Below are 16,064 nucleotides of genomic sequence, written 5' to 3' on the forward strand. Positions count from 1 at the left end.
AATTAAAAGTGAAGAAACAAACAAAAACCTTGAAAAAAAGACAATGACCAAACAAAGACCTTACTAGTTCCAAAATTAGTCATCTTGCAGGCCCAAATGCCTCCTGACCATGAGTTTTTATTCCTCTTAATAGGGAATTTCTGTGCCCTCTTCAATAAATAAGTGTTTTCTGCTTACAAATTGACCACAGACTTGTAAGTTCATAATTGCTAGAAAAACCCACAAAACTTTGTGTCTGTGGCTTTCATTCTAGGAACCATTCAACAAACAAATTTTAATTTTAAAAATATTAAGAATCTTATTTTTAAACTGTGTTGTTGCAGTCTTTACTTGCAAATAAATGGCTAAAACCTGAAAAGTACTGATTTCTTTTCAAAATAAGTATAAAATTTTCATCATTAATTTTGTTACTTTTGTGTCTTTCATCAGCCAGAAAATGATTTTTAGGAAGATACAATTACTGAAGATTATTTCTAAATTCTTGAAACCAAGTTGGTTCAACTTCTACGTGTTGCATTGTTTCTGTCCTATAATGTTTTTTAAAACTGTAGAATCATTCGTGTTATCTTTGATATGCCAATTTATTAACACATGTAGGCACAACTAATTTTTTTACTTTGATATTAATTTGGTAACTTTTAGAACTAAGAGGTATAACAGTGTTAGAGTGCTTTCCTAGCGAAAAAGAGGCCACCAGTAATATATGAGGCAAAAAGCAAACTAAAACAGAAGAAAACCTGCTACTAATCTTTAGAACAAAGACATTGATATCTAATTTCCAGGATGCCTGGCATGGTATATGTACGATAGTATACACTGAGCATATTTTAATCCATTTCCCTTTATTTCCCACTCCCTCACCTCTGTTATCAAAATTGATTTCTGAAGAAAGTCTGACCACTTTTTACTACAGGAAATTTACAAAGAATACAGAGAAATCAAACACTGATTTGAATAATCCTGATGATAATTATAAGTGCCACAAATAAAACTGATGCAAGACTTCACTGTGCAGTTTGCCAGTGAGGCAGGCAACAATACAGCTCCAATTCAATATTAGAAAATGTGTCAGTTGTTTTTATAAAGCTTGTGGCCCCTCCAGAAGAGCACCTAGTTCTTTCCCTCACTCTTGGATATAATGAACCTTATATCCAAATGTTAGAGAAATTAGCAGCAGTACTGTAAAAAGTATAAAGTAACTTTTCCATTTTTGATGATCTTGCCAAACCCTGTTTTATGAAGAAGTTTAGAACTTAATCATGTCTGTATTCACAGTGTTTTTAAATTTGAATTAATTGAGAGTACCTGAAGCATTGGCTGTCTAGAAATCACTAGCACCTTCTACAGAATATATGTATAGCTAAGTACAGATTACAGTGAGCACGCCACTTCGATTCCCTCTCCTAAACACACAGTTTCAAGTCTAACACTGCCACTTACTCACAACAGATTTAAAACTAGAAAATATAAATCCAAAGCATCCATTAACTTTGATATGCCTCGATCCTCTACCTTAACCACTCTCAAAAGGGGGAAAAAATCTAATTTGTTGTTTGTAAGGACCTAAAATTACCCAGAATCATCCTATGCATTTTCCTTGTCAATTTCCTATATTCTATTTCTCTCCAACACTTTAATTTTTCTAGGGCATGATTTTTCAGGTGTGTGTGTCTTTGTGCTTGCATGTGCACACATGAGCACATGAAAATCAACTATCCCTAATTAAGGAGTCTTGGGATGAAAGCCTTCCTAATTAGATTGTACAGCTGACTCTGCCTGCTGTATAGCCAGTGTTAACTTCAATCTTTTAAGAGAAATCCCTCTTAGATCCTACTATCAGATGAGGCTCTGCTTTTCTGAGTTACTAGAAAGTAAACATGAATCATAATTCTGTAGATGATGGCCTTTTTGTTTTGGCCCCTTTTAAATAGTCAATTTTATAAGTTAGGTATTTGTGACAAGCACCTGATACTCACAGCTACTTCAGGAAACTGAGAAAGAGGATCATCTGAGGCCAGTCTACACCATACAGAAATTGGAAGAAGAAAAAAAGTGTGTGTGTCTGTGATTAACTCAGGGAAGATGTCAGTAACAGAAGTTGGGAGGGAAGAAGAAAAAGACTGTGCATTGGTCTGCAAGTTTTAGGATAAATATGCTAGTTATTCATGAGGGTAGTTTTGACAAACTGAGGTAGATAGCTGGCCCAAGTACTAGGACTGAGTCGTGTTTCTACAATCTTTATAAGGTTTTCTTTGGCATCACTAGTACCATATTATCTTTGGAATAATCATTTCTTAAATGGTGAAGTGGTTTGTCTTATATCTGGCAAAAATGCCTGAAATCGTGCATCTTGACTCTACATTGTCATCTAATGTGGGCAGCCATGGCATTTATATACATTTTTGATCTTCACATGGCTTCATGAAGATAAAGAGGTACAATAATTCTGTAAGTGGCGGTTCTATGTTAAGCCCCTGTTTTAAATGCTGCTTGTGTTTCTTTTATTTCCCCATTAAATTTATTGGTACATTTTAGGTACACAGTACAGTTACATTCATCGTTGGGATCTTGTAGCTTTGCATAACGTAACTTGGTTCTTATTTTTCCCCAATCCCCAGCCTCCCTTCACCCCCTCCACTCTTTCCTACTTACAAAGACTTTGCTGCTTGTGCTTCTTAACTGAAAGAAAGGTCAAGTCCGACAGGACTTGGGCCCCTCTGTTACTTGATCACAAACTTTGCCCTCTCATCGCTTGTCTATTTGTCATAAGAAAACTTTTATTTCAGTTTTTATTTTAAATTAAAATTTTAGATTTCTCATACTAGATTAAATATTTTTCTTCTTAAAGTTCCAAAATAGAAAATATAAAGATATATTTCTGATCTCATGAAAATTAAAAACATAGATCCCACACTCATAAAAATTGTTTTTGTTTTTGTCCTTGTTATATAAAATATTTAATCTATTAAAATAGTATGATAAGCATCCAAACTGCACAGACACCCACTGAGCTATTTCCAAGGTCCCTGATAATTGTTACCACTGCTTTCTGTAGGTGAGATACAGACAGCCAGCTGTTTTTCTGCTTTACTTACTCCGGCTTCCATCTCCTCACCAACCAACACTCTTCTCACATAAATCATTCTGCCTTAGATCAACCAGAATCTTGGCTGACACAAAGACCTCTTCTACATTATGTGTAAAACTGTTTTTACTATTTTACTTTTTTAAAGGAAAGCATTAAGTGAGAAAAACATACTGTATGAAAGTGCAAACATCTGTTATTTCTACGTATGGCTTCATGTGAGAAAGGTCAGTTTTTAATTGGAAAGTATCCATTTATTATTGTATTACTGGTGCTACAGTTACTAGGAAATAATGACACAGACAATTCTATGAGAAAGTTTTGAATTGTATTAACAGCTGATACAAAATAAAGCAGTTATAGCTGAATGTGATCTTTTTGGGTCATTATAATCTCTAAACACAATTCAGGTCATAATTATCCCACAGTTGCCTTTTTTATGTGTGTCTAATTTCCAAGTCGTGCTTTACTTCACTTGCTCAGAAATAAGCATTAATTTAGGATTGTTTTCTATTAAAACGTTGTTTTAAATATAATTGGTTTGAAATGCCATAACATGAATAATATAAACCTATAATAAATATACTATAAAACATTTTAGAAATAATTTAATAAATTTAGTTAAAATCAATATTCAAGTACCCATCCAGTTTATAAACTCAGTGAGGAAGAAAGAAACACCTAAAACCATATAACCTCTGAAAAGGTGTTTAAACCCTATCGCATCCATTGCTTTAGTATATGATTCCTGTGCTAGATTTCTAGGAGTAAAGTCAATGGAAGTCCAATTAGGAAACTAGCCATCTTTTATCTTCATGTTGAGATCACTTGCTGGAATAGATACAGCGTAAAAGTCAGTATGTGTGAATTTAAAGTCTTAAGTCATATATGTTTGTTTGCCTCAGACTCAAAAATGTATATGTTGTACTACCCCATATAAAGTTTGAAATGAGGTGAACAATACTTAGTGAAAGAGCTCAAAGTAGTCATCTTGGTGAAATATGTACACTGTAACGTGAATGAGATTGATTTTTGCTACAAAGTTAGAGTGTGGGGTTTTTAAACACACTTCAACCCCTTAACAGAATTGAAACTGGTATTTTTCTTATTTGTGGGCTAATTTGTAAAAAGCTTACCTACTTACCATGAAATTTAGAATTATGTATATGTAAAGTCCTAAAACATTTTTCAGTGACTACCTTTCTGACTATGTATTTGATATTCTGTCTTCACTGTTTAATAGTCTCCTATGAGTGTGGCTGTATTCAGGGAGATTTGATTATAAATTCAATAAATAAGTAAATTGTTTCCTCTCTCTTAAAAGCAATAATGTACAGTATTCCTCTTAGAATATTTAAGAATGTTAATTTATCTCCTGATCCATCCAATTTATTTTCTTGATTAATTTTTTATTTGTCAGGTGAATAAATATTAGATTTGAGGCTATAACTTGTATTGCTATGAAACATTTAGCATGAAATAATTAAACAATTCAAAAAATCTCTCATAATTAGCATATAATGGAAGGAGTCAAAACATTTTAAAGAAGTGTTTCTCAAAATGGAAATGAATTTGCATACCCAGAATTCTGGGACAGTGTTTGGTTATAAAAATATTGGACTCAAGATTTGCAAGAAACTATACTAACGGGCTGGGAATTTAGCTCAGTGGTTCCACCTCCTGCCTTGCAAGTGCAAGGACCTGAGTTCAATCCCTGGTACCAAACAAACAAACAAAAAGAAACTATATTAAAACATTATGCATTTCATCAACCTAGCCAAAGAAAAAAAGAAAGGGCATATGTTATGAATTATGAGTAAATTAATAAGCAATAATAGAAACATAAATAAAGTTAGATATCCATTGTTGGGCTTGTTTCTCTTTAAGAATTTTTTTCAAATTGTGCAAATATAACATATTTTAGGGAAGGTGATTGAATTTAATGCTACAATTCTTCACCCACATAAGTGCTTTCATGGCTGTAATACTCTCACACTAATCAAAATGGAGGAGTTATCATTAATTTGTAGAGTCCATTTTAGGCTTCCATAAAGTGAAAGTAACATGACTTTCTCTTTGGCATTTATAGAAAAAGAGCATTTCATCTCCTCTTAGTATTTTGATAGAATAAACCCGTCTCTAATTTGACAAATTCATGCTTGGTATTAAACACTATTTTTATCATGAAAAATAATGAGATAGCAGTTTAGATAGCAGCACCCCTAGCTACTTCTTCTTCCCTTCTCACTATGAATGAATGGGTTTAATGAAATAAAAAATGAATGAGATTATTAAGAATTAAATAGTATTTATATGTTTAAAATACTGTATTGTCTGTTTTTTTCTCTCCACTGGCAACTTGTATGTACTGTAAATATAAATTAACATGTATTTGACTACTATACATTCATTTAACTTATGATATTTAAAGAATGATATAAATATTTTGGTGAGGCTTTCCTATCCCTGCAAAATAAATTTAAAAAAAAAACTTGCTAGGAGATTGATAGAAAATTAAGTACAATTTACAACAATAGTAATTCTTTAAATTGCTTTTTCCTTGTGTCTAAATGCTGTGTTATATTGACAGATCTGGGAAATTTTAGTGGCCGGACAAGAAGTGCAGTCTCTGTGAGGGAAGGCCAGGGGGTTGTTCTGATGTGCTCTCCTCCGCCTCATTCACCAGGTACAGTAGGATCCCTTCTATATTGCTGTGCTTTCACTATGTGCTCTTTCTTGTAAACAGTGCCTTGACAAACAGGAATGTTTTGGGTGAAATGTGCATGATTTTCTTGATATCGATCAGAGTACCAGATGAGTAATTAAAGACCATAAACTCCTCATACTTTTGGAGAGAGACTGAGCTCCTGTGATAAGATTGTTCTGTCACCATCAAACTGTTGACTGCCATAGTAATGCATCTGCCTGCTCTCAGTGAGGAATATATTGCTTAGAGCACAAGGGAGATGATAGACTAAAAGAATGAGAGCTTTCGAAAGTGTTTGGAGTGTCAGAGTTGAGTTAACTGAATACTAATGGGCATCTTGTTTCAGAAGATAAAGGTGGGTATCTGGTTGTTTATGATGTTCTTTACCTCACCCGAATAGAAACTGCTAAGAAATATTCTTTGTGCTTCTAAGCAAATATTCTTTGTGTTTTTTGAGTATTCAATTTTTTCTACATGAGATTTTGCTTGTAAAATTCAGGGAAATAGATAAGTACTTCATGAGGTTTAGGAAACAGTATTGAAATTAATTATATATGTCCTTTTGCCAAATCAGAGCTAATTATATTCATTGTGTTTGAAGTCCTGTAATTTGAGATGAGTTCCTCTTTACACTTCAGCATAGTTTTTCTACAATGGCATTTAAGAGTAACTAGTATCACTTAATAAGATAGAGGGGAGAGAGAAAGAGAGAGAAAACATGAGGAAGTACACATATCAAATAATGAAGCCCTTAGTTAACCACTGGAAACAGTATCCAGGGTTCTAGTACCATAATCAGTTTTCCATAATTTAGTGGGGACAGCTGTCTTTGCACGTATATAATCAGTTGAGTAACAGAACTCATTTAGATTTTAGCATAGATAATTTTAACAAAAATATTGAAAGACGGTACATCGACTTTCTTATGGTTTCTCATCTTCATCTGAAACTTTTTAAAATTTTTAAATTGAAAACAAATGTCACATTTCAAAAGGAAAGCATTTTTGAAATATGTTGCTTTAAAATTCATATAAAATCACAATTAGGAATAATTTGTAAGTTATACTACCTGGTACCCATGTATTAATTTAGTCATTCCAATTGTTCTGTGAGCAGTGTGAGCATCTGCATCTAAATCCAGATTTATTTTCTTTCAAAGAAACATATATTTTAATATTTTAGCTGATAAGGCAACAATTTAAAACAAGTTCAGAGAACTCCTATAAAATGCATATAGATGATATCAGTATTGGTTATTAAGCAGTTTTGGTTTGAAGAGAAAGCTTAGATGAAAAATTGTTAGAAATTACACAAAGGAGGAGGAGGGCCTCTAAAGAGGATGAACAAATTCTTTACCAAACTGATAGGAGTTAAAACATGGAAAGACTATGAAAAAACAAGATTTTTCTCAGAAATAATATATATTGCAAAGTTGTTCAAACATATATTTTAACAGAAAGGGAAGCTGTTGTATTACACATAGATAAACTGCCTTATATCACATAAAATTTTCCCATTTTAAATGATTTCAATTAATTTTATTAAACTGATACAGTTGTATCACTATCAGCAAAAACTCAGTCTTAGAACATTTTTATCACTTTAAAAAGTCACTGAAACCCTCTCTCATCCATGTCCCTGCCAATTGCTGATAGGCTGTTTGTCTCTATAGTTTTGTCTTCTTTTAGTACATGTTTGCTGTACATGATATCCATCATGGGGATTTCGTACATGTATATCCCACATCTTAATTTTTTTTATCTTCTTTCCCTCTCCTCCCTCTCATGTCTATCTCTTGGTCTTTTCCTTTTGCAAAAGATCTATTTTACTGTTTTCTGTTTATTTTATTCTTTATTTATATTTTGAGAATGTCATATAAGAGAAACTATGTGATACTCAAGCTCGTGTATCTATTCTTTTTTTTTTTTTTTTTACTTAGCATTATGGTCTCAAGGAACATTCATTTTCCTGCAAATTATCTAAGTTTATCCTTCTTAAAGGCAGAATAGTACTCCATTGTGTATAAATACCACTTTTTGTCTATCCATTTATCTGTTTTCTTTCTAGATACTTCATTTGAGTAGAATCATGCAATGTGTGTTTTTGTGTTGGTGTGCATGTGTGTGTGTGTGTGTATGAGTCCTGTTGGCTTCTCAGCATAATTTTCTGAACTTCACCTATATTGTGTCATATATTATAGCCTCCCAAGTGTCATTCTTTCTAGTTCTTTCCATTATAACCCTTCACTCCCTTAGCTATTACATAACGATGCGACTTGTTTTTTAGAAGTATTGTGAAGACTCCCTAGTAGGGCTGAACCACTAAGACACACTCTCAAACTTTTAGAATATTTTTTTGAGAAAAAGTATCACTAAATTACTCAGGCTGCCCTAGAATTTGTGACCCTTCTGCTTCTTCCTTTGTAGTAGTTGGAATTACAAACCAGAATGTTCACCTGATAATAAGGCTTTAAATACTGACATCTCTGGCTCTGGCTTGCCTTTCCAATGGCCTATTTTTTCTCTCATTGAGTTTATTGGTACATTTTAGGTATACAGTACAGTTACATTCATTATTGGGATCTTGTACCTTTACATGACAGGTCTTGGTTCTCATTTTTACCCCTTGTCCCCGCCCAATGGCTTATTTTTGTATGGATTGCTAATGTATCTAAAATATAACTCCTACTTACATCCTTCCCAAGTATTCTACATCTATAGATTTTTTAACCTCTATTAATAGAAATTTCATTCTTTACATTCATTCATATTTTAAGTTCTTTGAGTGTTTCTTCACTTTTCACTTCTCCCTTTCTCTCTCCCACATAATTCTATTGGTGATTCCCTCATTCCTAGTTCATAAATAAGACCTTCTTCTGTGTCTTCTGTGGTGAAAGGAAAAGTGGTCTTTATTGGCCCTCTTTTATGAGAGTTCTCATGAGGGTTCAGCCTTCATGGACTAATTACCTGCCAAACGTCACACCTTCTAATGCTATCACTTTAGAAGTTAGAATTTCAGCATGAATTTTGGAGGTACAAAAACCTTCATACCACATAGTAGGTGGCATTTGGAGATGGGCTTCTGGAAGCATTTAGTTTTAAATGAGGTCCTAATGCTGGAACCCTGTGACCTTATAAGAAAGTCACCACAAAGCTCTATTCCATGCAAGAACATAGCAAAATAGAAGTCATCTTCAAATCAGAAATAGAGGACTCAGCAAAAACTGACCATGCACTCACAATGATCATAGTTATAGCCATTAGAACTGTGAGAAAATATATTCCTGTTGTTTAAACTACCCAATCTGTGGTATTTTATTATGGAAGCTTGATCAGAGTAAATACCATATGATTCAAAGTTCAAGTCAAAGTCCTCACAATGACTTAGAGAACTGCCACGGTTTATCTTCCTGATATCTTTGACTTCATCTGCTACCCTCCCTACTACTACCTTCCCTGTACTCATATCCATTTCCTTAAAGCTACTCAAGTAACATGACACACTTGTGCTTGAGGCTTTTGTACTCATTTTTTCCTATGCCTGGGTCATTCTATCCAAGGTTGTATGTATGGCCAATTGCCTCATTCCTATACTATTCTTCAAATTTTACCTTTTTAAGCATAATGTTTCCTGACCTTCTATCTTAGTTTTCTCCCTTTGCTGAGACAAAATACCCAATATCAAAAGTTAAAAGGGAAAAAGTTTATTTAATTTACAGTTTATAGAGGTCTTAGTCTATACTCAGCTAGCTCCAAGTCAGGGTGAATGGCAGACAGGCATTGCAGAGGAGAAACAGTGCATGGCAGGCAGAAGGTAGCAAAGCAACAAGGGACGACCACAGCTAATTCTACCCTTTATATCTTATCCAGACTACCTAGGGTGGGTAGCTCTCATTCCTTTAATCCTAGCATTACATCATGAATCAATTCCAATACCCATTCTAGATCCAGCCATGTCTGAAAAAGCCTCTCCTATGGACACATGAGATTTTGGGGACTATATAGACATGTCACATAATACCTTTCTTTTTGATTTGCACTGAAGAGTTGTTTTCCCTTTCCTCTGCTTTAATCTATTCCATGATACTGATCGCTTTTCATATATTGCATAAACGTATTTTTCATTTTTAAATAATGTTCAATTAGAATGTAAATTTCATTAGAAGAAAAAATGTGTAGATATTGTTCACTGATACAGAAAGTGCCTGGTACAGAGTACCAGGAATTAAGGAAGTACTGGTTGAATCTGTGCAAAATACAGAAAGTAAATGAAGTTCTTAGTAATTTTGGAAAGCATGTCACAAAATAATAGGGAAAACAGATCAGCTAAATACTAGAAAAAATTATCTTTTATATTTTTATCATAATTATTTTATGAATTAATATAACTGTGGAACAGAAAAAGCAATATGGTTCACATCATCAATATAGAAGGATAAAATGTGACATTTTATATTTTTGCCAGAGCAACGACTGAAACCTGCAGGATTAAGATTTATTAGTTGAAACTGCTATCATACTGAGAAATGGTGATTTAATTCTAGTGCCCTGCTTATTTAATTAAAAGAGAATTCTGAAAACATCTTGGGAAAGGCTAATGTAAATGGTCGATGAAGGAGCCATGAAAGTGAATAAAGAAGGAGCTAGAGTTGATACTCAGATCTGACAGTTCTTAGTTCTGACCTCATCAAATGTTTTTGTTTTGGTATGGTGAAGTAAAATATTGGGAAATTAGTGCTTTCATACATACTGAAAATCTCAGAGCAAAATTTCTATCTAATCCAGAGTCATATGCTGTAGATTATAATAACTCACTTGATTAGTTGATACTTGAATTTATTTTGTCTTCTCTTGCTTTTCTTTCTTTTTGAAAATTAAAACCGTTCTAGTTCATTATTTTATCAGAATTTTATTATGTCAAATATCTGAATCAAAAGTTTAATCTTTTATCTCCTGTATCTGTTCAGGGTATGAAACTTCCCATTTCCAGTTCGTATCCCCAGTAGTTAGCATAGTACCTCACACTTAGTAGATATGTGTTACATGCATGGGAAATAGCTGAATAAATGTGCTACATTCTAACCGTTAAGTTTCACAGAGCTTTAGATAGCTACTGTCAGCCTTTTGGTATGGGTTTATTCTGATTTGTATATGAATGACATTTGAGCCATGTAATGTCACACTCAAGTATTACTATTTCAAACCATAGCAGCTACTATGATTCTATAGTAGCTCTATGAAATGATAAATTATACATCAGAAAATATTAAATAATATTCAGAAAGAGCCAAACTATTTATTATTATCTCAAATGGATACGCTATGCACATTTTTCTTTGATGAAACACAGAAGCTAGAATTAACTTATTTTCCAAATTTCCCTTTTTAGATCCAGAGATCAGTATTAATCCCTGTGGGTAACATATGTGAGTGAAAACATCTTGATTGGATTCAGAGGTGATTATTCTTCGCCAAAAAGTAGATATATTTTTCATAACTATTAAACATATCTGCCCCAAACGATTTTTGACATTAAAAAGCACCAATGTCAATTGAATAATTTTGAAATTCAAGGTTATACTACAAATAAAAGTTCTGAAAGGATGTAGAACTAATCCTGATAAACATATAATCACATCTGAAATTATTTTATGATTTAGTGCCTATTAGCAGTTTGTTTTAAGTCACAAAATCAATAATTATGGTTTTATTTCAAATCTATTTTGGCTTTATTATATGCATAAACATTCCGCAGATTACATTGAAGTGGGACCTAAATTCTTGGGTAAAATTTAAGAATAAATTAAAATATATAAATATACAGCTTCATAGTAAAATAATCATATAATCCTTACAAAATATCTAAGATTAAGTAAAATATGTAAGCTTCCAAACCTAGTAAGTAATGACATCAGGAGTTCAATCTTCAATATATTTTATACTCTTTAATTTGCATCATGTTTAAAGCTCCACTAAAAACATTGTAGGATGATACAGATCAATTTTTTAAAATTTAAATTATCAACCTCTTAAAAATAAAGTGTGCTTTATAACATCAAATATTTTACTTATTTCATTCAAATATTGCTTACTTTTCACAAATAACTGCTAATTTTTAACAAATGTCTTTAGACTAGATTTATTTCTAAGGTGTTATTTTGTATTAGTTACTATACTTTTTTTTTAATTCAATTGCCCCTTTTTACTTTTATTCATTGTTGTTTTTGTTGTTTAATGGAGGATTTTGATTGTATTTTTGCCTTTTCTCATTTCAAACTTAACTGTTCACATTATCTGAGAAGTTATACGTAAATTCTAAATATGCCTACCTAATATACTTTAGATGTGATTGCTCTTAGTGATTGAATAATCATCATTCAATAATCAAACAGAATTTGAAGATAAAGGGAACTCAAGTTTCTGGCTCTGTACTGTTCTCTGTTAAGAAATTAAGTTGGCTTAGAAAGAGATTAGTGAAACTGTAGCTACATTAAATCTACCTTACCTATTTATAGATACCAGTGAAAAGTGGGTGTGTGATGGCAGGAAACAAAAGTTTAGGCATAATTACCATAGTGGACTGAGATGCAATTATAAGACTGATATCTCTCAAGAAGAGCAATTACCATAGGCAATAAGCAAAAAATATTTCTCCTTCTATACTAAATACAGTACAAAGAAAGATTATTTTGTTTCTAAGATACCAACCAGTTTAAATGATTTGCAATTACTGAAGAAATTTGTGCATTCATGTGGCACAGTTTAAGCACATTTCTAATAATATCTAAGCTCACATTTTTTCAAGTAATATCTAACCTCCAGATGACCAAAGCGAACAGTTAAAATGAAAAATATACATTGATTCTTTAAAGACTACATTGTATTTCTAACTTGCATGATTTTATAGCCTTAAAGGTTAATGCACATTCTTAGACAACTAGAACACAAGGGTTCTATTGCTGTGGCGGGAGTGGATAAAAACTTACATATGCCCTGAAGAAAAAGTAAGCAGAATAATTATTTAGCATATCTAGTATTTGAAGTGAAATCTAATGGGTACTGAACAAGGAATAAAAAGAACATAACATAACACATTAAGGCAACCCTTGGCCCCACCAAAATTGACATTTGGTTGGAGAAATAGCAGAATACATAAAGTCACTTGTAGCCAGAGAAAAGGCATTAAAATCAAGAAAATTGCTTTGAAAATGTTATTATTTTCCTTATGTTTATACTTAACTCCTGGTTCTTGATTTGACTATCCCAGTATAATTTTGTCTTTATGACAGTATGAAGTTATTTGAGATTGAATTCCAGGCCGAAAGAATTCCCCGTCCTTGATATACAATATCTGACTTCCTACAAATGCAAAACCACAGACCAGCTACAAGTTTCTCATACACAGTTTCCAACCCATGTAGTTCCACTCTGTCATTCCTTTACTCCCAGGAAGAATTGTGGCAGCTCCCACATTCCTTTTGGAGAATACTAGTAGTGAATTTATACTGGGTCTCGAGAGTAAGAGGATAAAACTATGACAATTGGCTAAATAGAAAACAATAAGAAAAGTGGATTGGGACTTTTATGTAAAGATTTGCAAAGCATCTCAGACAAAGAAGTAAAAGCATCAAGTAAATATATGAAAAAATGTTCCACATCACTGGTCATTCGAGAGATGAAGATGAAAACAACACTGAGATTCCACCTCACCCCACAAACAATGGCTGCTATCAAGAAATCAATAACAAGTGTTGGCAGGGTTGTGGGGAGAAAGGAGCCCTTCTCCATTGTTGGTGGGAGTGCAACCACTATGGAAATCAGTATGGAGATACCTCAAAGAGCTGGTACTAGAGGTTCCATTTGACTCAGCCATCCCTCTGCTGGGTATCTTTCCAAAAGAATTAAAAGAATCATATCACAGTGACCTATGCACACCAATGTTTATAGTGGCACAATTTGTAATAGCTAAAACTTGGAAAGAGCCCACCTGCCCATCAGTTGGAGACTGGATGAAGACGATGCTGTTTTTCTATAAAATGGAATACTACTCAGCCATAAAGAATGAGAAATTAGATTCATTCATAGGAAAATGGATACATATTGAGGATATACTCCTAAATACAAAATAATTTCTGTGGTGTAAAAAACTTTAATCATACATAAGATCCTAATGAGATAATTGACAATGTGAAACAGGAAGAAAAGGCTAAAGGTGTAGGGGAAGTGGGAAGGGTAGGGGAAGGGTAATAAGGGAAAAGAAAAGAATGTGAGATAATGAAAAGAAGGAAATAAAGTGTTTGTATATGGGGAGGGGAGGAGGGGGTGAAGGGAGGGCAGGGACAAGGGGAAAAATTGAGAACCAAGACATGTCATGTAGAGGTACAAATTTCCAACAATGAATGAAACTGCACTGTATCCCTAAAATGTACCAATAAACTCAATTAAAGCTGAAAAAAAATTAAGCCTTATCTTACCTGTTAAGGGAATAATAAATGCTGCCTCACAGAATTGCTGTTATAATTAAGAGGTAGTTTATATAGGACAGTCAGCTCAGTGCTCTGAGTAAAGTCAACATGAAATTCAATTTGTCCTGAAGATTTTGTCTTTCAACCTCCTTTTAAAAATGCAAATGCTTTTGAGATAGGTGATGCATTAAATCATTATCTGCTAACACTAAGTACTAGTTGGCAGTGGATTCGTTGACTTGAAGTTGATGGTAAAGTAATGGGAAGGTAAATGAAAGCTGTAAATGAGGGTTGGAGCATTTGAGATGAGAAAAACATTAAGGAAAAGGAAAACAAACTGTGACAGTGAAGTGAAGGGGAGCCAGGTTATCACTGTGAACTTCAGGGGACCTCATTATCCTAGGAGTGTTCATACCCCAAACTACTCCTTTATGACAAACCTATATTATTTGGAAAACAAAATCTCACGAGGTGAAAGCAAAATATTTCAGTTGGTGCTTTTCGTTGAAAAATTGATTTTTTTGTTTTAAAATTTGTCTCAACTTAAAATGATACAATAAGTACAACTATAAATATTATCCGTGTAAAATTTTTGTCATTTTTATCCTGTGCAGTATTAAGATGGCAGGACAACTCATGCCTTGGAGACAGGTTTTGTACTGAAATCACATAAATTGTCCTAAGTTTCTCTTATTTTAAATTTCTCTATGTTGAATCACATGAGGATCTTATTCCTGTAGCTTCTTGTCACTGGAAGAGATCTTAATGTGTTAGTATCTTTGTTGTACTAGTTAAAGCTATTCTGGACTTTACTTTTTTTTAATTTCATGAAATCCGCGACTTTTGTAAGACTTGACATTTAATTTCAAGTACACTGTTGCACTCTCATATATGTTATAAATAATTGACCAAAAAGATTGGCTAGAAAGCAAAAGACACTTTCAAAAAGGAAAAAGATTCTAGGCAGTGTATTTTTATTGGGACTAATTTTAAACTAAATGAATTAATTTGACATAATTACATTACGATTTTCTTCTCAAAAAAGCTTTGTAATTACAAGGACTTCAGTTGTATTATTTAAATTCAAAGAACTCTACCTTTTAGTTTTGTCTAGAGTCAGCCATCTAATCAGGAAAAAAGGAGGAAACCGATTTTTCATATTTTCAATATGTTATTTCATTTTTAGTTCTTTGTAAGCTATTTTTACATCTATTCTATTAGTGGAGGTACTGAGGCTCAGAGAACACTATCCTGGTATCCTATCATATGGAAATTCAAGTCTTTATGAATGCAGTTCTTGTGTCCCTTTTATGGTACTACATGGAGTTTCTAGGTATTATTTTGAGAGTTTATTAAAAATTCCCATTTTGTGCATATCTTGGCCAGTGGTCAACATATTCATTAGAGCAGTCCAATAAATTAATCACATTTTGATTGACTGGCCCAAATTATTAAGTAAATGAAACATTTAACATCGCCAAAATCAAATATGTAAACAATATATGAAAGTAAACACACACAAACACACGTGTATATATATATATTTTTTTTTTGAAATGGTACACGTGTCTATTTTACAAACTGTTCAGAAGCCAGACAGGACAGATAGTGAAAACAGGGTTATTGACTGAAACAATACAGAAATTTAGGAATTTTTATTTTGTCATTGTGTACTGTGTACCTGAAATGTACCAATAAACTCAATTAAAAAAAAAACATAATAGGAACTATGCAAGCATTAGCCCATTAAGCCTCCAAGTGGTCTCACCATTTTCTTGGTCTCTCCTCCACTCCACCCTGCCCCGCAA

At 33.0% G+C, this 16,064-nt stretch overlaps 1 protein-coding gene across 1 annotated transcript in view; it reads left to right on the forward strand.

The window, feature by feature from the left end:
- Cntn5 (contactin 5) overlaps window positions 1–16,064 on the forward strand; it is a 1,105,367-nt gene that overhangs the window by 744,396 nt on the left and 344,907 nt on the right. Inside the window, exon 8 of the mRNA XM_010642035.2 lies at window positions 5,676–5,771. Within this exon, the coding sequence (XP_010640337.1) occupies window positions 5,676–5,771 (96 nt within the window). The remainder of the gene's footprint in view (window positions 1–5,675; window positions 5,772–16,064) is intronic.

The sequence above is a fragment of the Fukomys damarensis genome, unplaced genomic scaffold, assembly GCF_012274545.1.
Source record: "Fukomys damarensis isolate Sample0158 unplaced genomic scaffold, DMR_v1.0_HiC HiC_scaffold_16, whole genome shotgun sequence".
Lineage (NCBI taxonomy): Eukaryota > Metazoa > Chordata > Mammalia > Rodentia > Bathyergidae > Fukomys > Fukomys damarensis.